The sequence below is a fragment of the Zerene cesonia genome, chromosome 29 (assembly GCF_012273895.1).
Source record: "Zerene cesonia ecotype Mississippi chromosome 29, Zerene_cesonia_1.1, whole genome shotgun sequence".
NCBI lineage: Eukaryota > Metazoa > Arthropoda > Insecta > Lepidoptera > Pieridae > Zerene > Zerene cesonia.
The window spans coordinates 4,515,450-4,540,678 of NC_052130.1; the positions used below are offsets into that span (position 1 = coordinate 4,515,450).

The window sequence follows — 25,229 nt, forward strand, 5'->3', positions numbered from 1 at the left end:
CGTTAAATCTCGGGTTTGTTAATTATTTCTCTTTCGCTCCGTATTTATTTAATACGAGCAGTGACAGTTCACTTTCTTATATATTATTATGTCTGTCATAGTGAATTGTTGTTAATTTTTAGCCGTTTATTTTAGAAGAATGTAAGCAAAGTGTTAAATGGTGAGTTTTATTATTATTTTTAAGACGTATTATAATGAAAACTGTTATGCTAATCTATGAGCACATATTCTGAAATATCTTTGTGAAACTGTTGCCAGTATAGTAAAACAAAATGTTCTTTATCATTTTACTGATCAATAGAAATTAACCAATGTTTAAAATAAAATCATAAACATTTATTAATTCTATATAAATATATCATGTTTCTAAACTTTACGTCGACCTATAAAGGCTGCATTAAAATTAATATCAAAAACTTAAAAATACGCAAGTGGCGTCGCAAATTAATGCTAATCAAAACAAAAGTCTATTAAACACAAATGAACACAACATTACATTGAATAAAATTTCATATTTTCGTCAATAAGTCCGGTAGTGTGCGACTGTCACATTCCTACATATTCTTTTATAGCAGAAACATAAATCATAAATATATTCGAGTGAAGTGTTAATTTCTAATGATTATAATATCACGCAATGATATTTTTAAAATGCGTATGTGTATCAAACCGATAGCAATATAGTATTCCATATAAGGATACAACGGAAATTGCATCTACGTTTGTGCATGTTTTTTTCATATTATATAGATGATTCTAGACGCATATGTAAGCATTTTAAAGCGAATTTCTAACATAAATTAATTGTAAAATAATGATCTCATGTCTTGAATAATTAATTAAGCATCCAGATTGAAGACCCGAATCTAGTTATATCTATATCTATGTACTAACATTATAAATCTGAAATGTTTTTTTACTGCACGTTTGAAAAAGCTAATTTCAGAACTACTTATTTGAATTTAAAGTCTAATTTTGTGTTACGTTGTCTATTTATCGAGAAAGAGTATTTTATAACATCACATATGAAACATTTTGCAAATTTGAAAAGAAAATCTTTTTGATACCGTGGGTCACAAAGTTGTTATGAAATTAAAAGTTTATTTATTTATATTCAATAATATCTCATTACAATTTTAATTTCGTGACCTCTTTGCAGAAAATACACAAATTTGTCAGCACCCACATCAAAACATCAAATACATTTACACGACGCAGAATTATGACGTCATAATGATCGTAACAACTTCTAAAGTAGCAGAAGACTCATATTTCCGACCTTGCAAATGACATGTGGCGTTGACATATAAATTATACAGAAAAGTTCTGCATGTAAAACTTCGACCTACTTTTTATTCTTATCCTATTAATAAAACCATTCCGTAGCACGCAATGCTTGAAGATATATTTCTTTACATATGCTATTAAACTGCTTCAGTGCAATGCTTCAGCATGCACAAAGCTCATTATTTTACATTATAAAAGATTTTTTCTGTTTTATTCAAATTGCATTAAAATTTGTTTACAAGAAACGCCAACTTAAGTTTACTTGATCAACAATTAACAATATCTGGAAAATTTTATGATGAATCACAACACGTCATAAAAATCTTGGGATTCATATTTTTTTGCTTAATAATGTTTTGTGAACCAAACTTCCCAAAAACAACAGGCACTTCTCAAATCATAACGTCAATTTTAAGGTTTGTTTAGCTAATTTGCAATTTTGCAATACTTTACGAAATTACCTAAACATTTATATTTAATTATAATAAAGAATCAATTTAGTTTGTAATGTTTTCACATAAATACTGCTGGGCCGATTTCAAAAATGATTTCACCATTACAAAGCTGCGCCTTTACTGAATGACTTAGTTATATGACATACCACTGGCGTGGCCAGGGCAGGCAGCTGGTTCAATATTTATAAGATATGATATTCGTTCATATTTAAATCAAGTATTAAAAATGTACCATTCAACCTCCACGTGTAAGAACTCCTTTGTCGAACTAGTTTCAAAAAACATGTGATACCTGAACATATAAATTCAGAGTAATGTCACGTCAAACATATTTCACGACGGAATAAATTTATTTACTCCCTTTTCCTCGATTCTGCCTTTAAAGTCATGTTAAAGAACGTCAAAGGCTGTCGAAATTGGAGCTTGCATATGAAATGTTTGCAGGTATATAGTCAATGCAAGCATAATATATTTTGTGCATATTGAAAACAAGTCAGTTCGATAGACGTTGGTATGTCTTTTGTCGAGAAGTTTTACTAAGTTTTCTTCATCATTTTTCATAATTTTCATATTAAGAGTGAGTGAAGTCACGTGTCCCCTCTTGGGGTATGGGGGTGGATGATGTACATCTGTTTCACTGATCGATTTTCTTTACGGACAATTAGGTGATCAGCCTTCTGTGTCCTGCTAGACCGAGACATTTTTTTCGTGCGTCCTCAAAGGGAATTGAACCCAGGACCCCTCGGTTCTACGCTCACGCGTTAACCACTGTACCAAGGAGACGGTCATATTAAGAACCTCCTGCCAAATGAGAGTGATACATACAAAAAAAAACTGAAATCAACCCGTTCACTAAATGTGTCCTTGGGGTATAGATGGGAGTAGTGATTAATATAAATTTATTATCTTTGCTCTCCATAAGAACATTTCCTACACCTTTAACAAAACAAAAGAAAAGTGAAAACGAGCTTTCCCTTTTTATTCATATTTTGAAAATGTTTAATAAATTTTTAAATAATAGGTTATAGACAAGCATACTCAAAGATCCAAATAAGAGCCTTAAACATTTATTTTATCATGACAAAAACCCAAGGTTCCTTCAGATCCACGCTTGACGTTTCAATAGAATGAGCGCAACATTCAAAATTGTGCGCTCATTTTAAATAGTCTCGTTTCACTTAGGCGCGGCTTTATAATATCAACTTAAAGTAACTCACATAAGGTTGAATTTGAAAACTTTATGCTTATGCTTGGCTTTTATCGTGAGTAAATCAGTATGTCCTAGGATATAAAGTTCTCCTCTCCATGTAACATCTACCAACCCGCACTTGGCCAGCGCGGTGGATTATGGCCTGAAACCTCATCCTGCAGGCATCCTATGCCTGTGTCCCAGCTGTGGAAACATGTATGGTCTTATCATGATATGCTAAAAGCATAATTTTAACTTAGTATGTTTAATTGGCATGTTTATGTTTAATGGTATCAAACTCTGCGTCTTTCGTTTTTATGGAGATTAATTGCGCCTATAAAAATTTATTATATTATAATTTATATTATTTTCAATGTTTTAATATACTTAAATACTTCAATTTTGACTTCTTTTTGGTAAACGCATCTTATCGATATAATGTGAGTTATTAAAAAAAACACGTTTTGAATACAGTATAACGGCATATGTAGCGTTAACGTCCTGAGAGTAGTTACAGCCTTATTTAAAGCAGTTATTAAAAATTCCTTCAAAAGAACCATTTTAAAATTCAAATATTGCACAGACAAAATAAGCCACGGAAGCTCACGAACATTGCTAGATAGTTTCAACTTTCAGAGCAATTAAAACGCGAGATTGCTGGTCAGCAATGTTGCATAAATAAACATATGAACATAAATTATTTAAGTTTTCTAATTTTAGAAATGCTTTGAATAGCGGGAATCCTACAACTCATCTACTATATTTATATTAATTTTTCAATAATAACGAAAACTACCTGAAAATTTTCAGAACTGGACCAATTTTAAAGGGACCTCACGGGAGGCAACAGATTTCAAAAATAAAACGAATCATCAATATCGGTTCACCCAGTCGAAAGTTCTTACGCAACAAATCCAAAATACAGTCGAATAAATGAATAACTTTTTTTAAGGTCGGTTGAAAATGGTACAAAAGTCTAACAATCATAATAGGAAAGTTTCGGTAAGTCTTATTGGTAGTTTGTTTGCTTCCCTGATATTTCCCTAAGGCAATGTCCATATGAACAGAAGCTTGTTTTCTTACATAAGGCTTACTAGCTATCTACTCGCTATATATCGCTCTATACTAATATTATAAAGAGGAAAGATTTGATTTTTGTTTGTCTGTTTGTAATGTAAAAAACTCAAAAACTGAACCGATTTTAAAAATTCTTTCACGATTAGAAAGCTCCAACTTCGCTGAGTGACATAGGCTGTATAAGTACCACGGGTGAAGCCGGGGTGAACTGCTAGTCTTCAATAAACCTGAGCAAACTATCCAGCGATTATGTTCCAATGATTAATCTTAGTGTATTAAACGCAAAAGTGAGTAACTGACTGAAATTTGGCATGCAAATAGCCACTGTTATGTAAGCATCCACCATTCGCTTAGGGGTTAAAAGTTTGGCCACGGACGTATACTAACCAGCTCCCGTGATCCCTTCACTAAAGTTGTATGTACGAATTAAAAGAACGAAAGTACGAATCCGACATAACACACGGCTCGTTTCCACGGGGGCCGTAGGTATCTATGTAAGATTTCCCCTCTAAAAAATGGGTTAAAAGTTTGTGCTATGAATTTTTTTTTATTATGAGCATGCTAAGCTGTAGCTTTAGCTTTTTCCCGTAGAAAACAGCAAATGTAAAAAAATATTGCATATTTGCAGCAATTTAAAAAATATATTGTAGTCTTATACAGGACTATGGCTATATACATTGAACTAAACGCTCATCCCGGCTCCGCCCGCCTACCAAGATTCCTGTTTATCGCATTGGAGCATTTAATCGGGATAAAAAGTATCCTATCACCCAAGGCAGATCATGCCTTGTCTGTATACTAATTTCATCAAAATTTGTTCAGTAATTTCAGCATGATTTGCGGACTAACATCCAAACAAACAAACTTTCACATTTAGTAGTGTGATAGTATGATTATGGTTTTATATAGTTCATTGTACTTCGCTGACTCTTTTCAGTCGATCCAAGGTCTAGCCGCTTTCAGGATTAATTCCCCAAAGTAATTTAGGATCAGACTGTGTTATCAATTTTATGTCAATTACACATGGGATATTTATCAATCAACTTATCCTGAAGGTCTTGGTTATATTAGTTATAGTATAAAATTTCAGACTTAGAATGCAATAATAATACATTATACGACCTCCTTTGTTTTTAGTCTGTTTCCAAAACGAAGGTGGTCCTTAATGGAGCAATTAGTTTATTTAATTTCTTTTGACTTAAGTCGTAACCAAGAAGAAAAACAACAAAAATCAAATATTTTCCTTTAATAATATTGGTATGATAAACAAAACATAAAAACTGAAAATCCTTAGAATGCATGTATGGAATGAAATACTTTAAAATTGATAAAATTTGTATTGATTAGTCCCTTCATAGCAACCAGAAATAATCCAATACAGTCTAAACAATTAATTAATTATTAGACTTTGACTTAATGGCTTATTTTGTCTTGTCGTTTTTATGAATACTCTCATATACACAGCTAGTATTTAATACATACTAAATACTAGCTGTTCGTCCCGGCCTCGCCCGTGGTACATATATAGCCTATGACACTCAGTCAAGTTGCATCTTTCTAATGGTGAAAGAATTTTGAAAATCGGTCCAGTAGTTTTTGAGTATATCCATTACAAACAAACAAAGGAACAAACAAAAATACGAATTCTTCCTCTTTATGATATTATTATATAAAAAGAAATCTACTCTATAAACTATATCTCGTAATTTTGTTTGTTTTTCTGTCTATCTCTTCTTCACTCCTAAGCTACAGCACCGCCCTGGATGAAATTAGTACAAAGATTTGTTTTTGGAGTTTGAGATACGAGAAAGGGCATAAAATACTATTGTCTATTTGTGCTATGACTCCGCGAGCGAAGCCAGGTAGCTAGTAATTAATAAGGAGTACTGGGGGTCTTCAAGAGTGAACACAGCTTTCTTCTAGGAAAGCGTGCTTCATCAGACTACATATATGCTTACCAACAGGGGAGTAAGTAGTCAAGCGCTTCCCTATTACATATAAAAAAGGACTTTATATAAGTATTAATAAGATGCAATGTCGATTACGATGTTAATAAACCGGTAATTATGGCAATTGGTTAAACGAATGACGGACCAACAGCTATCCACTAATTAATTATTTTAATGATACAAATTCACTTATCGATCATACGAGTACATTGCGGTTTTTTGTGTTTTCTTTTCAGTAAATATTCGCTTGTGCATACAAATATAGAATTCATGTTACATTATAATGTTTTCTACTTAGTAAATGAAAAAAAAAAAGCGTATGCTATTAGTATTTAACGGTTTAAAAGAAAGTAACTATAGTTGTTAAAATATAATCAAGGAATGCTTACTTAAAATTAGTACCATCTTAAAGGTAATTTGTAGTGTACTACTATGTTATCTGTGGCAGTCCTACTGACTGACCCATGCCACTTCATCTGCTCTCTAAAGAAGAAATCAAATCATCTTGCAATGTATGTATATTTATATACATATGTATGTATATTTTATTGCTGCCCCCTCCTATAAAAGGACGACTCGTGATATTAAAGAAGTTAGGAAGAGGAAAGGAAAAAGTAAGTAATTTGTATAAAAATACGCATCTCTGCATTGCGACTGAATCGTAATAAACGCAGTTGTATTATACACACGATATATTATAACTACTCCAATACAATACAATAGGCGATTTTAGCAATGTAAATTAAAACGCCTTGTCAAATAGATTAGCAAAATCAAGATGCACTGTAATATGAATGTAACTAAATATATGAACAAACAGAAATTAATAATGAAAAACAAATTAAACGTTATTTGCATATCAAAATCGTTAATTTTCAACTAATAAGTTTGAACACATTTCTCATAATTATAATATTATAGCGATTTTTAACAATTACTTGGAAGCGTATGGTTGACTGATTTCATAACTACAATTTATTATTTAGAATGAAATTGAATTCGTAACATGATTTCATGATTAAGTGTCAACATAGTTAGAGATATTGATAACAATTGTAGAAAAGATAAAAAGTTATAATTGAGATGCTGTTTCATTTATAAGATTTTAGAGATCTAGGAGATATCAATTAGATCTATGTATACAAAAATCTCTGCGAGCATAATTACATTAAAATTTTAAAATAATATAATGAATAGAAAAAAATTAATCACAAATTTGCATCACAGATAAAAAAAAAATAATTTGCACTCAGTCGTTTGACAGCTCGCGCGAAAAAGGACAAATTGTCTCTGTTGTTCACCTATATTATAAATAAAACAATAAATTACAAAACATAATTAAATGTTATAAACTTTAGAATATGATTAGTCCGATTTCTTGTCAATTAATTGTTCTCTCATTTTTAATGTCATTGTTAGTTGTATATGTGTTGGAAACCAAATTTTGCAAAATAAAAAAAATGACCAATTAATAATAACCAAAACATTCGTGTGTGCGATACGCTACATCGATTTTATTAGGTCAATAGTAGAAAACAATTTATTTATAACAGAGAAATGTCAAGAGCGACACGACTAAGTAAATCACATTGCGTATAATGAATCACGAATAGCTAATTAGGAAGTAGAAATACATATTTGTGCAATAGGAACCGTATCGTGGCACGCAGCTTAAATAATTTCCTTGGTCATACAATATTTGGCGTAGATACGGTGTGTGATTGGTTTTACTCTGTGAGGGAATTTGATGAAATACACGACAGAACTATCCCTATTGAATTATTTTAATAAAGCTTTAAGGAGATGTTATATCTTCAAATAGGTTGAGACGATAAATATGCATACACCTTCACAAGTATATAACGAAAATGTATTTTTCAATAACACTTAAATGAAAAAGAACAATTTTGTGTGAAAAAAAATGTATATTAAAGACACATGGTAATAAATGTCATCAATCGTCTTTTTTTTATGTTACAGAGTATATTGTTTCAAGTCAGTAAAGTAAATATATAATCATTTTATGTCTTTATGTGCCTTAGGCATAAAAATCAAAAATAACGTACAATTAGTCTTTGACAAATTCCAGTTTTGTTGAACCCCATTTCACTTTGGAATATTAAAACATTATATAAATATGAACACATTCCACCTAATTACTTATTTTATGAATTATCTCATGACTTTCGTTATTCACTATTAGTTAATTGATTCAATGCGATGAAACATATTACAAATAATTTTATATAACACGAGTTTTAACCGTATCAAATTACCAGTTATTATATATGTATGATACATTTTGTTATCAAAATATCATTACCAAAACTAACATCATTCAGTTAAATTCACCATTTTTTATGCATGCGTCGTAAATGGAGTGTCATGGAGGATATTAAAAAGCTTCCACATTAAAGCTTAAAGTACTAATTGTCTATTCCGATTTCAATTAAAATTATAAGTATGGTACATCTACACAATTCCTAATCTTTGCACATAAGCGGCAACTGACGCGTGACAGAGCTCGTGCTAACCAATAACAAAGTTGACTGTGCCCACTCTTTCCGTTACCTTACGGAAATGCGAGCGATCGTCTTTGTTAACATTTGTGGCCTGGAGCGTGGAATGCGGTCACGTCTATTCTTTAATCTGTGGTTCGAAATTTGAATTTAGAATTGCAGATTGAAAAGAATCTGTGGTTCATTTTTTATGGTCGCAAAGAAGAAATTAACTTTGTTTTATGGATACGTAAGAAATAAAATAATCATAAACACGCGAAAGAATCAGTTAAATAGTATTTCAAGAACTGAGAGAGTTTCGTAGGATTCACAACCCTGTAACTATAATAACTTTTATATTTATATTTATTAAAAATAAGTTTACTATAATCTGCCCAATTTCAAGCCAAAGGTGACAAAAAAATTGCTTTTTCGTACTTCCAAGGTTTCACCAATCATCGTTTAAACAACAACCGACGCTCACCACGCTTAAAATATATACACTTGTCTTAATCATTATAAGTCATCAGTCTGGAATATGATTGACGAAATTTAAGCCTGACTCGTGGACTAATAGTTCGCACCAAGTTGTGAATGTATGCGTGTATCATCAGTACATACACGCACACTTTCAAAGAATTCTCCGCATTCTAGAACGTTCGAGACTATTGTAACTTTTAGTTCTGCGTATTGATATCTCAATCAGCTCCATTCGGTAATCTCGGACAATCTGGTCAGTATATTATATATTGGACATATTGGCTGTATGCATTTCCGTGGAATGTTCCAGAATTGGATATGATTACTGTTGTTCATGTGTCGATAGATCCATTAAATTGATTAACATACATGTTACCACAGATTAGATAATAGACGTAGAACGTAGCTACGAGGTTTATTATATTATTACTGTGGATAAAGTTATGTCTAGTAGTTGGTGTAGTTTATATGAGCTGTGGTAATGTTTTGTCATGGAACCTAAAGATAAAACAAAAATATTCATATGATAAATAAGGCTTTTACAAGAGTTTTTATAATAGATTTCCCAACATCTTTGAGGGCGATTCTCTAGAAAAGAATGTTACTAATCATTTCTTACTATATTAATTTTCAAATTTGCTATAGTTCTGGCTTATTGAAGGTTAAGGTTTTTTTATTATTATAATTGATAGCACATCTAAACATGAATAAAAAAAAATCTATTTCAAATATAGATCCAAAAATAGTATCAAAAAAAATCTAGATTATGTATAACGAACAATACAAAATATTTAAATTCAATTTTGACCGACTTCCCGGTTACCAATTGAGCTGAAATTTATATGAAATTATACAGAATCATTTGAAAAGTATAATATAACTATATAGTATAAGTTATAGCACAGATAATATAATACTATAGTTATAGTATAAGATACTATGTATATAGTATCTGTCTACTGGGCAACTGTTAAACTTGGCTGTCTCGTAAAAATATGAGTGGGTACTAAGAATTTTTAATAATTTCTTATAGGATCAAAGTTGTTTTCGGATTGCCTGTTCGAGGTTTTTAGGCGGTTTTAATGTTTTAGACTATTGATCTACTTTTACATTTTTTATATTGAGTCTAGTAACTTTAAGAATATAAAACATCCCTTAGGTAAACGATTTTATTATTTTCACAAAGCCTACCCTACCTTACCGTACTAGATATCTTAGTGATATTAATATTATGAACACGATAGTTTGTGAAAATATATGTATGTTTGTTACTCTTTCACGCGAAAACCACTGAATGGATTTTAATGATACGAGAATAACATATGAGCTACATAAATGTCCTAGTATATACATTAATAAATGAATGTTATTCTTCCACTTATTATATCAAACATTGAATTAAATACAATTTGAAATAAGTAAAAAACAACATTCAATTATTTCATCTATTACAAACTGAACTGTATGTAATAGTAAAATATACCTTTCAAATATAGTTAAGATGAAAGAGACAGAAATACTCCAAATAATACGTTGGACAAGGTGAGACATAGTTTCGACAGTGAAAGTAGAAAGCATCATAATTTTATTTGGTTTATTTCAGCGAATTGTATCGAAAGTTATCGACATAATAATTTAAACCGAAAGTGTGTGAAGATGTAATTATACTACCTTCTAGTTTGGGAGGAATATTTTGATTTGTATGTCACACCATATGAATTATTACCTACAAACTATTTAGATAAAGTGATTGATTTTTAGTACATTCGCGTGAGGGGGTCGTGGACGTATATTAACCAGCTCCCGTTACCCCTTCATGAAAGCGGCTCGTCGGAACACAGTGGGGTTTTAGTCGGTAAGAATCCGACATAATCCACGGCTCTTTTTCCCCGGGGGCCGTGGGTATCTATGCAAGATTTCCCCACAATATAATTTACTCTATAAATCATATATTTTATAATATAATTCTGGTAATTTCGGCTAATAAAATTTACCCTGGAAATCAGACATGAGAATGTAATTATGATTTTCCTCTCCACCTATTTAATCGATCTATATCACGATGATAAAGAAGATTTAACAGATTGGAAAGAAAGAAAAAAAGAAAGGATTGTTTTGCTTTACTTTATGCATATTACATTTAAAACCCATTTTAAAATAAAATAGGTATAACAAAAAATATGGCTTCTTTAAAAAATGTACTCTTAAAGAAGACTTATATACTATCTACAAACAAGAAAATAAATACAACCATAATAACTTAAGAGTTAGAACAAACAAAACAAGAAACACATATGGCTTTTAGTATAAAGATCGCCCAGACTATTAAACTTATAAAACATTTCGGATCATTTTGCCTCAGCACAAACTTTTGGGAATAATGCTAGCGGATCTGCTTAAATGTTTCAGGCGCTTATATGTATTCATACTCAAACTCAAACATTTATTTACTCAACTAGACTTAGCTTATAAGCGCTTTTGAATCATCTTATTATAGAAACAGTAATTATTTAGTTATCACCGGTTATAAAAGCAATTACCGCATCAGAAGTAGAATGTTGACCCATTCTTATTGTTATTTCAGCTCTCCACATGCGGCTTCGCTCGTACTTCGTGGATTTTATTAGAAGAGGCAATATGATATTTAAAAATCATAATAACATCGGCTGTGGGCTGCCCAGGGCTGTATCACTTGTATCTCTATAGTCCTTTCATGGGCAAGCAGCGACTGGTGCTTTATAATACATGTAAATATCTTAAGGATCTGCGCATGTTGGAGTTGTAACCTCTCTTAACCTACCAAAAAACGGGTATCTTCCCTCTGCTGGTACCCGAGTAAAATGAGTTAGAGATACATAGTTATTAAATAAATATTGATAACAAACAAAAACAAACAGGACAAAGAATCAAAACAATAAAATTAAAATAAAGCATTTATTACATTTAATAAATAATTCTAACATAAAACTAACGCCTGATATCAAAATATCAGAACTAGAACAAATTTAAATGGAACCACACGGAAGGCACCAACTTTCAAGTAAAAAAATAATTATCAGAGTCGGTTCACCGAGTCGAAAGTTCTGAGGTAACAAACATAAAAAATACAGTCTAATTGATAATCTCCTCTTTTTTGATAGCTTGAAATCAATCTTGGAAAAGGTAAATGTCTGTTAGTAAATTATGTCAGTATTAAACTACAGTGATTTGCGAATGAACTGGCAGCACTGATTTTCAGGCACCCAGACCCAGTTAGAAACATATTAAAAGAATGGGCGAATTGGCGACTTTAAATGCATTCATCTCGACAGTGTATATATATAACAGTATACAGTACAGTATATATATAACAGAAATCACTACTATTATTATTATTTTTTTCTAAAATCTTAATTTTTGCTCACCCTTAAATCTTAATTTTGTAGTCTGGAAGAGATCGCTACCTAGCGATAAGACCGCCTGTTGTACATATTCTCTCTTTTGTGTGTGTTTATCTATGTTTTCCTGTAAATTCTTGTGTGCAATAAAGTGTTATCTATCTATCTATCTATCAAGTATTAATTTAGCAACAAACCTATAAATAATAGGAAACCACTATTTCATCTTACCTTAGAAACAATACGATATAATGATAGAACCCTAAAAACATGTAGTAAAGATCCCTCTTCCTTACAAAACATTTATATGAGTGCTGATGGTTTTACATTGACCAAAAATAACACCATAAAGAAATAACAAACATATGTGGAGAAACTACAAACAATGTAAAGATATATACAGCAATAACCAATAAACATTTAATCCATGCAATCAAAAAATAGAAAAATGGCCTGAATTAAAAAACAACACAAAATCACTGGTGCAAAATTTGTCAGCTAATATTTGGCCTAGGTATAAAGATTCTTGTCGCGGACGAATTCTAACAAGCACCGTGGCCCCTTCACTTATGTGGCTCGACGGAACACAGTGGGGTTTTAGTCGGTAGGAATCCGACATAACCCACGACCTCTTCCCCGGTATCTATGCAAGATTTCCCCACTATAAAAAAAAAGTATAAAGATTCTAATAATACGCGATGGAACCCCGATTACTATTAAACTTCGGTAAAGTTAGGAAATAGGTGACAACACATCAAAACAATAAATATGGTAATATAAGGGTTTTATGGCACAAAAATTGCTTCCTGGATATTGTAAGGTATCCTTGTTTTATTCTTTATAGGAATGGTAACAAAACAAACATAAACATTGTGTTGGTAACACACCAAATCCTATTAATATTATAAATGCGAAAGTTTGTAAGTATGGATGTAGGGATGTTTGTTACTCTTTCACGTAAAAACTACTGAACCAATTGCAATGAAATTTGGTACGTAGACAGCTGGATAACTGGAATAACATATAGGCAACTTTTTATTCCGATATTCCTACGGGATACGGACTTACGCGGGTGAAACCGCGGGGCGCAGCTAGTCTACTATACATATGTATCTATGTTTATCTATGTTTTAAACTTGCCAGAATATATATTTCGTTTGTTTTTTTTTGTATTATAAATAAATGAAATTTATTGGTGGTCATAATATAAGAATAACATTTTGAGAGAATTTCTCAGTATTATGTTTACAATTAATCCATTATTTATTTACTTTTTAGCATATAAATATTTGCTAGATGATACAATAAAATTGACTAAGTTAGACTTAGTGTGTGTGTGTGTGAGTTTCGACTCTTAATTTTTTTTTTAATAAAATTAAAAGCACGATATTTCCCTCCCGGACTCCCGAAACTGTATCTCTCCATTATTTATTGTTTTAATTATTTGATGTTTCAATACCTATTTAATAACTTAAGTGTGACGTAGGTCTACTCAGAGTTGACCCCGCGCGCTAACTGCATTAAATTTACTAATTCATAATAATACGAAAAATTAAAAAAGAATTTTCATTCCCTCATAGGACGCCTGTGTCCCAGCAGTGGGAACATATATATAGGCTGATGATGATGATGGTGAAAATTACAGCATAAAATAATAATATACGCGAACTCCAATTTTCTAATAAATCTCGTTATAAGTTATATGTATGTGGACGGATTCTTATCAATACAATACCTTTAATTTGCTGCTCTCTGTCCCTTTATTCACGTTGAAAAAGAAAACATCATTTTGTAACCAACTACCTTCGACCATTGATATTTTGTATAATGGACGCGACAAAAAAATAAAATTAGTATTTGCCATTGAACCGGAAGCAACATTTAATTTATTTAAAAAGGTCTCGTGTCTTTATATAGCTTTAAAGAGATGCTTTTATTTACTAGCTTTTCAAGTGCAGGTTTTCGTAATCAAAGGAGCAGATATAGACCCGGGGTTTGGATGGATATAGTGCTTCAGCTATAATTAATTATACGCAGTGATTTAGTGTGGTTGATATCTCTTAATTTATTAAGCGAAATAACAAATTTTATTCTGTCAATTTGTCTCATAATAATTAATAACAATTATTCATTCACATTACATGTGCGATTTTCACAACAGTTTGTTATGTTGTTTCAGTATAGTTAAAATGTGAATTTGAATGTGAAGAAAAATTCTCTATGAAAAATATAAGAAATTTTTTAGTTTTTCGTTTATGTGTCTACTATAAATATAATCAGACAGAACTCAAACTGTACGTTGTTTTGTTGATTATATAATAGGCGTCACTTCCAGCAACTCTATCTAGAAACGGACTCAAGCATAAAAATTGTTTCTGTTTTATTTGTTTAGTTTTCAATGCCGCGATGTTGAGGGGTCTATTCTGCGTCTATTTACATTTAAAATATAACATATTTAAAATTATCTACGCATGTTTGTTATAACTATTTTGATTTTAGAATTTTTACTTCTAAAATATAAATGGAACATAAAAGGGGACCCCTTGATCATTGCATCTAACATATAATTCGGTACAATCTTCTACGTATATTTTGCAAATTGCACTCTTATAAGAAATTTTAGGTGTTTTACAAATAGTTTTACACTTAAACAACAAAGTTAATACGCAATTTTCCTAATTAACTTTCATCCAGTAATTAAAAAGGTAAACACAATCTAGACTAGCACCCGACAATAGAACACCAATTATAATAATAGCATGAACTAAGCAGACTGTAAAATTGTCAACAGAATTGCCCCGCGTTTTCTCGCGTCCGCGGCACTTTTAGTCATTTTTTCGAAAGCCAGTATAAAAGCATTTATATCACCCTTTCACACTTATTGCTCGAATGACTGTCTGAGAAAAATGTATCGGGAAATTGCTCTGGTCGCCCTTTTGTCGAGTGCTCGTGCCGCCATATTGGACGGGGATATAGATTTGACAGATGGCATAACGCTGGTCGGTGTACCAGTTTCGAATAGTCTGGAAGATGAGGGGCGCTCCATGGGAGACTCGCCCTTGTACCGAATGGCTAAATTCCTGCAGGGGCATGAGTTGCACGTGAAGCTGCCCAACTTGATCGAGAAGGACAAGATCAGCCAGCTGCTCGCGGAGTCTTTGAAGGTTGTTGATGAGTATAAGGAAAATAACGGTAAGTAATATGCTACATATGTTTTGTTCTATACAGTGCGATGATTGTAGTGAAAATGTATGTGATATTGTGTATTTATGGAAAACTAGCTGCGCCCCGCGGTTTCACCAGCGTAAGTCCGTATATCGGGATAAAAAATTGCGTTTTGTTATTCCAGTTGTCCAGCTATCTGTCTGACGTACCCAAATTCATTGCAATCGGTTCAGTAGTTTTTGCGTGAAAGAGCAACAAACACACACACATCCTTACAAACTTTCGCATTTATAATATTAGTAGGACTAGTAGGAGTATGGTTGCAACCGGTTGTGGAATGTAATGTAAGAATTTGAATATGAGAAAACGCTCCAAATGATTCCGACAATATGATTAATATTTTTATTAGATTAATTATGGCTGAAGCCTTCAAAAATGTTATGCCTTCAATAATGTATTAAAGAAAAAGTATCAAAGTTAGATAAGAAATAAAGATCACGGACGATCTGTGGTCGGGAAGTGGAAGAGGGTGAGTATTAAAGGGGAAAAAACAGTTTATCTCGATTTTAAACAAAACTAAAAGTTACGTAATATTGAAATTATAACCTTGAGATGCTTAATACTCCTCTTTTTAATAGAGAATAATCTCGAGCTTTTCAGACCCTATTATGGCATTTTAATTATATCCATTAAACATCCACAGAAACCCCAGTTCAGTACTCCAGTGCGCGGTCGTTTTCAAATATTTCTATTTACATAGCTTTACAACCCGATATAGACTGACTTTAATGAAAAAAAGTTCAATGTTTTATGAATGGAGTCTTATTTGTATAAGTCTTAATAAAAAATTCGTTAATAAAATGGTGCCTGCTACTTATACACTTCGCAAAACATATTTTCCGGGTTTTTATGAATACGATAACGGTTGAAGGAAGTTTCTAGGGACTTAAATAGTGAACGATCTTTGGAAATATGAGAAGTTTTGGTTCACTTATGACAAAAATAATGCAATGGTCAAAACATTAAAAATTAATTGCTTTGATTTTATTAGATAATTTCAAGATTTTCGGATGTACATAATATAATTATTTATGAATATATGTGCTTTATTGTTTAGATTATTGTATTGCCAACGAGTATCAGAATTCGACTTTACTAGGTCAATGCTTTATTCGCGCCAAATGTGTAAAATAAAGTTCTGTCTCATACGTCATGTATAACAATATAGATTGATTAAAACTTTTCCTTTTAAACTTCCTTCAATGGAGGACGAAATGCGGGCTTTAATTTCCCAAAGGCTGTTGAATAATCCATCTTGGCTTCTTATTGAAGTTAGTTTACCTAGTTAAATTGTTTAACCTAGGTAAACTCTCTTTTACTTATCAAATACTTTTATGGGGGTCGTCTTAATAACAACCATAGATAACATAATACTATAAATAACTGAGCTTAGTTTTTATTTCAATAAGCTATCTAAGGTATCTTTTTAGTGCAAGACTCTCCATGGGCTTATACAACTATATTATCATCCTGAGTAATTATAAGTTCTAGAATTTTCTGTGATGACGTATGTTATATACGTCGTGTGCATATTTTTTGTATTCTTTCAACTATAATTATTTGTATTTATTAAAATTATATTCTATTGTGAGATAAATTTTACATGGCTATTAACATAATTTTTAGTTAGTACCCATAATAAACTGATATATCATAAATTATTAAGCTTAATTTGATAAGTTATTTAATTATTTGTCATTTTATTATATAATTATATTGTAGAATAGAATATAATAATAAAATAGAATATTATAATCAATGATTTTAAATGGCACGATATCTTGCGTGTTTTATTCTTTTTGTGATGATTTTTCTTTACTTTTGAAAGCGATTCGACGTGATCCAATGTTATTGAATAGTAAATTATTAATTTATTATTATGTGATAAAATTATAACATTGTAAGTTACCTCACTTTCAGGTCTGTTTTGCAATTTAAATTTAAAATCAAATACATAAACAATTATAATTGTCAGGTAATTTATTTACTTTTTAGTTCATTTAGACTCTTTTAAAAAATACTTCTTGATAAAAACACGTACCACGTTCACGTTCGTTTTATAAATTAGACTTTTACATAGACTCATCGTGAAAATTGGAAAATTTGAGTTTCTACTCATCATTTAAAAATAATTAGCAAATAATAGACTTCCTAACGGGTTTTTATATTTTATAATAGAAAAGTTGGCAGTGCATAGCCTCTGCTAATGTTTATGGGCGGCGCTGGTCGCTCACCATCAGAGCGAACCACCAGCTCAGTTTTCCGCTAGTACAAAAAAAACAAACCTTTATTTCATTATCAGATAACGTTGTATAGTGATAGTTACACTAAAGTTCAGTGTTGCATGTTATTTCTACCCACATATGTTTACAAGGTTTCAAGGTAGTTTGCAACATTTTCCTAGGAAATACAAGATCGGTGTAGTATTATCAGGTTCCCTTTGTAAATGTCTATTTATCTATTTGAACTGACATAAGTCTAGTTGTGTCAAACCTGACCTACGTGTACTACGTATATGTCAAACCTACGTATTGCATATTACGTATATATGTAGATAAAAATTTAAATTGAATACGATAATAATAAATAGTTTATTGGGTATATACAAAAGAAAAAAAATACGATACATTGGTTCCCAGACTAAGCCAATCTGTATCTTGGGGACCACCTTCCTTCTACATATAATTACATTTTATTTATGGATAATGTAATATATAAACTTATAAACTTAGTGAAAGTGAATTTTTGTTCGAGTATTCGTAGATGTTGTGTTTAATGTTATATATAAAATTCCCGTGTCACAATGTTAGTTACCGAACTCCTCCGAAACAGCTGGACCGATTTTTATGAAATTGTGTGCATATTGGGTATGTCTGAGTTCATACCCCTAAATGATAAGAGTAAGGCAGAACAGCGTTTACCGGGTCAGCTAGTATATACATAAATAAAATTAAAATGTTCCTGGACATTTCATAAAATCTAATTCATCCTACACACTTTTTGAGAATATTATTTTTATAGAACCTAGAATTATTTGTTTTTTTATTATATATTGAGGTCATTAACCCATAAAAATGAAGCGTTAAAGTATGATTTTGATTTTTAGTTACCGGTCGACGTAAAGGTGGTGGGGGTGGTTCCTTGGCCCTTCTAGGACTTATGTTCGCTAAGACGATTGGAGCTGCTGGCATCGGTGGTCTTGGGCTACTCACTATGAAGGTAAATATTATAGTTAATCATATTACAGTTGTATACTATTAAATATAATTAAACAAGTTACCACCCGCGGCTTGGCCTGCGCCAGAGGAAATTTCTATAGGAATGAAATGTTCAACAGCGGTAAATAGGCTATATCATTTATAGTCGCTTCACTATATCCAGCTACAATATTTTGAATATAATCGCTCCATTGTAACGTGATGAAAGAACAAACAAACACAATTTCACAATGCTGTTTTTTGTTATTTATAAGAAATATTGGTCAATGTTAAAAAGGACTTATGTGAAGTGCAGTCACAACTGTTTTTTAGTCGTTTTTTACCTATAATGCTTATGAGCCAACCAAAAAGTTGTTAGTAGTTTCCTGCTACTTTGAAGGTTGTCTGGTAGAGATCGCCTAGCGATAAAGCCGCCTTTTGCTTACTTTTAATGTTATGTTCTGTTTTTCTTTTAATAAGCAATAAAGAATTTCATTTCAAAAAGTTATTGATAAGATCTTTCTATTTCTTTATTGTCTCATTCATTCATAGTTCAAAATTACAAAGAGCTCTAAACCTAAAAATGATTATAGGTACGCAATGTTCATATTACGTAGAAATAACACGTTCTCCCTTCTTCTATTCTCGAAAATCCAATGAAATAAAGTTCCAGTAAATAAAGCCAGCTTTATTAATCCCCCGCCCATAATTCGTCACAAGATTAGTAGCCATTATCATTCTTCAGGCGAATCATTGACATAAAGATTAATAACTACAGAGTTTCTTGCCGGATCTTCTCTGTAGTAATTTTCTCAACCGGCGGTAAATATTAAAAATGTCTTATGACGATTCAAAAGTGTTTCTTTAGCAAACGTTCGTGTATAAAAAAAATGTATAAGTCACAAGAATGGTTTCAATCAAATCAAGCCAGGGTGGACATGTTTTGGCGCTTTGTAAATCCGGCGTCGACAAATCCGACAGGTTCATTGGTGTACCAGGCCTTTAAAATTTATAAGTTTTGACATGTGAATAAGCTTGAAAGATATTTAGCGTTTATTGCTTTCGGTTAGAATTTTGACAAATACCAATTTTAAGTACGTTTTATAGAATTGTTTAGTTAGGTATTAAGGTATCGCTAGGTATATATTATGTCTAGTAATGTATATCAAATTCTACTAATCGCAAAGGGCGCAGCTAGTCCTATCCTAATAATATTATAAATGCGGTAGTTTGTAAGTATGTGTGTGTGTTTGTTGCTCTTTCACGCAAAAACTACTGAATCGATTGCAATTAAATTTGGTATGTAGATAGCTGGACAACTGGAATAACACATAGACAACTTTTTATCCCGATATTCCTACGAGATACGGAATTACACGGGTGAAACCGCATGGCGCTGCTAGTTGTTTATAATGATTGAATGAACGAATATAAAACTGCTTCCAAATTCATTGAACACTATCGGTACGTCATCAAATAAACTTAAGCTACTCGTCGGCATTTCTCCTAACAATTAAATGTATAGTGGAATGTCCCGGACAATTCGGGCTATCAAACTTTGTTTGTTCTGTAACCGTCGTTACCGTAGATATCTGAAGTTTCTAAGATTGTCAAAATGACAGACAATTGTTCGGTAGTAGGTATCTAAAATCTATGCCCACTATGCTATATTATTATCTACTAGCTTTTGCTTGCGGCGCCGCACGCGCTAAATCCGAGTAATTAAATAGATGTTATTATATATACAAACCTTCCTCTTGAATCACTCTATCTTTTAAAAAAACCTCATCAAAATCCGTTACGTAGTTTTAAAGGTTAAAACATAAAAAGGGACATTGGGACAGAGGGAGCGACTTTGCTTTATACTATACTAGCAGCGCCCCGCGGTTTCACCCGCGTAAGTCCGTATCGCGTAGGAAAATCGGAATAAAAAGTTGCCTATATATTATTCCAGTTGTCCAGCTGTTAACGTACCAAATTTCATTGCAATCGGTTCAGTAGTTTTTTGCGTGAAAGAGCAACAAACGCACACACATCCTTACAAACTTTCGTATTTATGATATTAAGTAGGATAGTGATGCCGAAGGTACGCGAACCTGGCTCGGCAGGATTACGCCTGTACTGCCATTTGCATAACTGATATTGTGATGGCGAAATTACGTCGCGTTATAGTGTAAAGATTGACTTCGGTCTGCCGTATGTTCACTTGCAACTTGGATACTAATAAGAGTACACATTATACAAGATTGCCCCGACACCACGTCAGCGCTAGACACACTGAATTGGTATTTCACCGCAAGATTGTAAATGAAATCGCAATATAGTAAATGACAATGAAGTTATAATCCGTAACGTGTGGCTTACAATAAAATGCATTGTTTTTTGGGTAAATTATGATATTAATGTGAAACCCAAATAACCTAAAACACTTGAAATATATATCCAGTATTTTCTACCTCTAGTGTTATACTACGAATGTGCTAATAAAAGCACTTTAGGCACATTTTTCATACTAAATTAGTTAAATATCGAAAGATACAAAACAACTCAAACCATTAAATATTCTGCTGAACATAATTCTAAGGTTGCGAATCTAATAATAATAATTTTTTAACAAGAATTCGACGAAATTTAAATAGGACTACATAACAAGCACCACCTTTCAAATTAAAATAGAATCATACGTAACGGTTCACACAGTAAAAAGTTATAACATGACAAACACAAAAATACAGTCGATTGATAACTCCCGTTTTAGTTAAATATCAGTAGATTAATTATAAATGATTAGCTGCGCCCCGCGGTTTCACACGCGTAAGTCCGTATCTCGTAGGAATATCGGGATAAAAAGTTGCCCATATGTTATTCCAGTTGTTCACCTACGTACCAAATTTCATTGCAATCGGTTCAGCAGTTTTTGCGTGAAAGAGCAACAAACACACACACATCCTTACAAACTTTCGCATTTATAATATTAGTAGGATGAAGAACTTATGATTTGTTATTTAAACAGCCAATTGACTACCTATCACTGAACAACAACCTATAGGGTCCATATCTAAGAGCAATGTATATTCAGTCTGGAAAACATAATCAAATTAAGATTATATTCTTAACTAGAATAATAACAAGTAATAGAAATTCTTTATTAAAAACTCAAGAATCAAACACTTATCTGGACCATAACCCGAGTCTTGCAAAATGAAGATCGTATAAGATAATATAAAGTTTTAATATAATATTCGTCTTCACAAGTTTTAATAAAGAGAAAATAATAGATCAACGACTTACAACTTCATCCAGTGAAGATTATAAACAATTCCCATATTTATCAACTCGCAATAAAGTTCAAAATGCTATTCAGAGTTCAATGCTATTAAGAATGGATTACCAGAAAGCTCTTATCTTTTAAAAATTAATGCACAATTGATGCGATAAAAATGTTGCTAGAATATTATAAGAATGAGTTACCATAAGTATAAATTTTATTCTGATAGATATTTCATCCGACTGGCTCATTATTTGACACACGTGAAGTTGTAACCATCAAATGGCAAACATCATTTATCTACATTTTAAGTATCTAAATATTTAATATATTAACTGTTCGTCCATGTACATATATCACCTTTGTCACTTAGTGGAAATGCAGCCTTCTACTTGTGAAATAATTTTCAAAATCGGTCCAATAGTTTTTTGTGACATAAATGCCATACAAAGACATAAATGCCCCCCTCCTTAGTAATATTAGTTTAAAAATTAAATATTTGTTCGCAGGCTCTTGCAGTATCCGCATTAGCTCTTATGCTATCTGCGATCGTGGGCGTCAAGAAACTCACGGCACATGACGATCACGACGACCACCAAGTTATATACGCGGGTCACGGTCACCACCGGCGGCGGAGGGAGCTGCACACTCCCCTACCGTATAGAGGGTGGACTGAATATCAAAATTGAATTAAATGTTAAGTTATTTATTTATTTATTTGTAAATAAAGTTGTTTGGTATACATATTTTCATTTTATTGCATACGAAAGTTCACGGCTTGTTAAAGTCGGGTACAAAAACAAAAAAATGTAAATAATAGAAGTCTTTAATTATCCACGCCCATATTAAGATTTTGTAACACAATTCTTTTCAATTCTTGAATTAAAAATTTATAACTATGAACACTAGGCCTATAAACTAGGCCGAGCTTGTATCTTAGACGACAGTATCTGTAGTGAAATATAAGTTTGTTTCATATTAATGAATAGATTTAATAATGCTTACTCTTCATCATTAACAAAACGCAAAGTAAATTAAGTACTTTTAGTGTCAGTTGAATGGTCCTTTTTTATAAGAATTTGATTAACAATCGATTTTGATGGAACAGATGTAATACATATTTGAAGTGCTGTTTCATATTATTTTTATCTCCGTTTTAACTTTTTCTGTATTCTTCAAATTAACCACAGTTGAGCAAGGACAGTTAATTTCAATAAGTAATAATTTATCGAATTTTATACAATATATGACGTACATTATATTTATAAGTATGTCTTTCAACGCTTTTTAACCATACTTTTTTTAGGATTTTCCTATTGTCTACAAGATTACTACCATGACCATTGTGTGGTAGATGTAAGGTTTTAGTTAGCTGCGCGGAACTAAATTGGTTGAAATTCGGAGAGATATGTATCTTATGCAAGAATTACTCACTCAAAAAAAAAACTCGCTTCTTCAAATTCCCATGTCCTTAGCACGCTCTTTACAATTCAATAAATCGTTCCATTTTTAAACAGTTACTAATATTCTGTTGAAAGTTCTTGGAAAAACTAATGGCAGATCATTAGATTAGGTTCCCTTAAAATGAGCTAACAACTTAAAAAAAATTGAAATCGTAACGATAGTATAAACATTTTTGATTGACAGTAATAAACGTTATTGAATATTTTTTATGATTCATCGAGTAATTATATTTTATACTAGCTGTAACTCACGGCGTCAGTCACGTGGTAAAAAATGGCCTATGTACTTTTCGGTTTTCGCGTAAAAGAGTTTCGTGACGAACTTCCATATAGCCACCCTTAAAACATTTCGCATTTATAACATTAGTAGGATAAACACATATTATAGATCTTAAAGTCGATATTACTATAAATTTTATATGACATTACAAAATTGATACAGGTAGGAATCTATAATGGATTCTTATACTAGTTGTTCGCCCCGCTTCTGTCCCGTCTAGATTTAATGCTTTAAAAATTTTAATAGTTATTATCAAAACGGAGACAAACACGCAAATATGACAAAACAAAGATTAAAATAAATAAAGACGCGTGGATTCGTCTAAAGATATGTATAATATAACTAAACTACCTTCTACGAAAAACTCAAATACACCTCAACCCAAAACAATTGAAGAAACCCGATAACAATATCGCGCAGATATCATGAATTTAATTACCATTGTAGCAACATTTGTTAGGCTTCAGTTAAAACCTGTATTTCAAATAGGAGGAATTGCATTTAACTACAATATTAATTAATAAAGCGGGCATTTTACGAAGCATTGTACTAAATTAGTAATTGCTTACAGGCTTCCAATTATCTGAATAATCTAAATATATATAACTCAAAGGTGACTGACATGGTGATCTATCAACGTGCAGCCCAAACTACTGGACTCAAGGGGATAAAATAGGGGCTGAAAGATTGTACCATGAAAATTTTTTAAAACTGCACTGTGCTGCGGGCATCAGCTAGCATATTATTAGTTATAGAATTATAGCGCAGTATTTATAATAATAACTCAAACTCAAACATTTACTCATTCAACTAGTCTTCTTACAGAAGCACTTTTGTTTCTACAGAGAAGAAACGGCAAGAAACTCTGTAGTTGCTCTTTTAAAATAATATGAATTTTACATTTTAATTCTTTTATTGCAACTCTTATTTAAATAACACACACACATACACATCCTGTTTTTGCGTCGGGGGTTAAAAAGAAGGCGGCTTTGTGAAAATAATAGTACTTAAGAGTATACAATATATAAAAGCAATTCAATAGAAAATCAAATAAACAGAAGTGGACCATAAAAGCGTAAATATCTAGCAAAGGTGAGGAATGGTTACGGAGATAAGCGATTAATTGGCATTTTATTTAAAACAGTTATTTTTCCTTTCAAATCTTTTTAATAAAGTATATTTCATCAGATAAACAACGATACATGTCCATACCTGTGACACTCCAAGATACTTCAAAGGGGAGGCCACCTCCATATTATTAATCCTTACACCTCACTTACATCATAATTAAGAAAGTGTGTTTGTTTATTAACAGAGATATTTCATGATACGCTTTTGTGTGGATATAGTTAGGAAGCTAGAGGGTGGACATAGGATACTTTGCAAGGGCGTCGCCAAGGGGGGTCAGGGAGGGGCACCTCCCCCTAGAGATTCTAAAAAAGTTGCCAAATATAATGCAACCAAAGTCCTAAGTATTTGAGTTG

The 25,229-nt window shown here is 31.9% G+C and overlaps 1 protein-coding gene across 1 annotated transcript; it reads left to right on the top strand.

Annotated features, from left to right (window-relative positions):
* Nucleotides 1–9: 9 nt before the first annotated feature.
* On the top strand, nucleotides 10–22,746 carry LOC119837761. The gene is made up of 5 exons (XM_038363506.1): nucleotides 10–160; nucleotides 11,520–11,682; nucleotides 15,104–15,504; nucleotides 18,644–18,756; nucleotides 22,512–22,746. Exons 3-5 carry the CDS (start codon nucleotides 15,219–15,221, stop codon nucleotides 22,689–22,691), a joined length of 579 nt encoding a protein of 192 aa, XP_038219434.1. The 5' UTR covers nucleotides 10–160; nucleotides 11,520–11,682; nucleotides 15,104–15,218; the 3' UTR covers nucleotides 22,692–22,746.
* Nucleotides 22,747–25,229: the final 2,483 nt, after the last annotated feature.

What these genes read in the sequence shown, in the direction of transcription:
- LOC119837761 (XM_038363506.1), top strand. Translation starts at nt 15,219, where the DNA reads ATGTATCGGGAAATTGCTCTGGTCGCCCTTTTGTCGAGTGCTCGTGCC. An exon ending in TGAGTATAAGGAAAATAACG is followed by an intron (nt 15,505 to 18,643) that starts GTAAGTAATATG and finishes TTTGATTTTTAG; the next exon opens with TTACCGGTCGACGTAAAGGT. An exon ending in TTGGGCTACTCACTATGAAG is followed by an intron (nt 18,757 to 22,511) that starts GTAAATATTATA and finishes ATTTGTTCGCAG; the next exon opens with GCTCTTGCAGTATCCGCATT.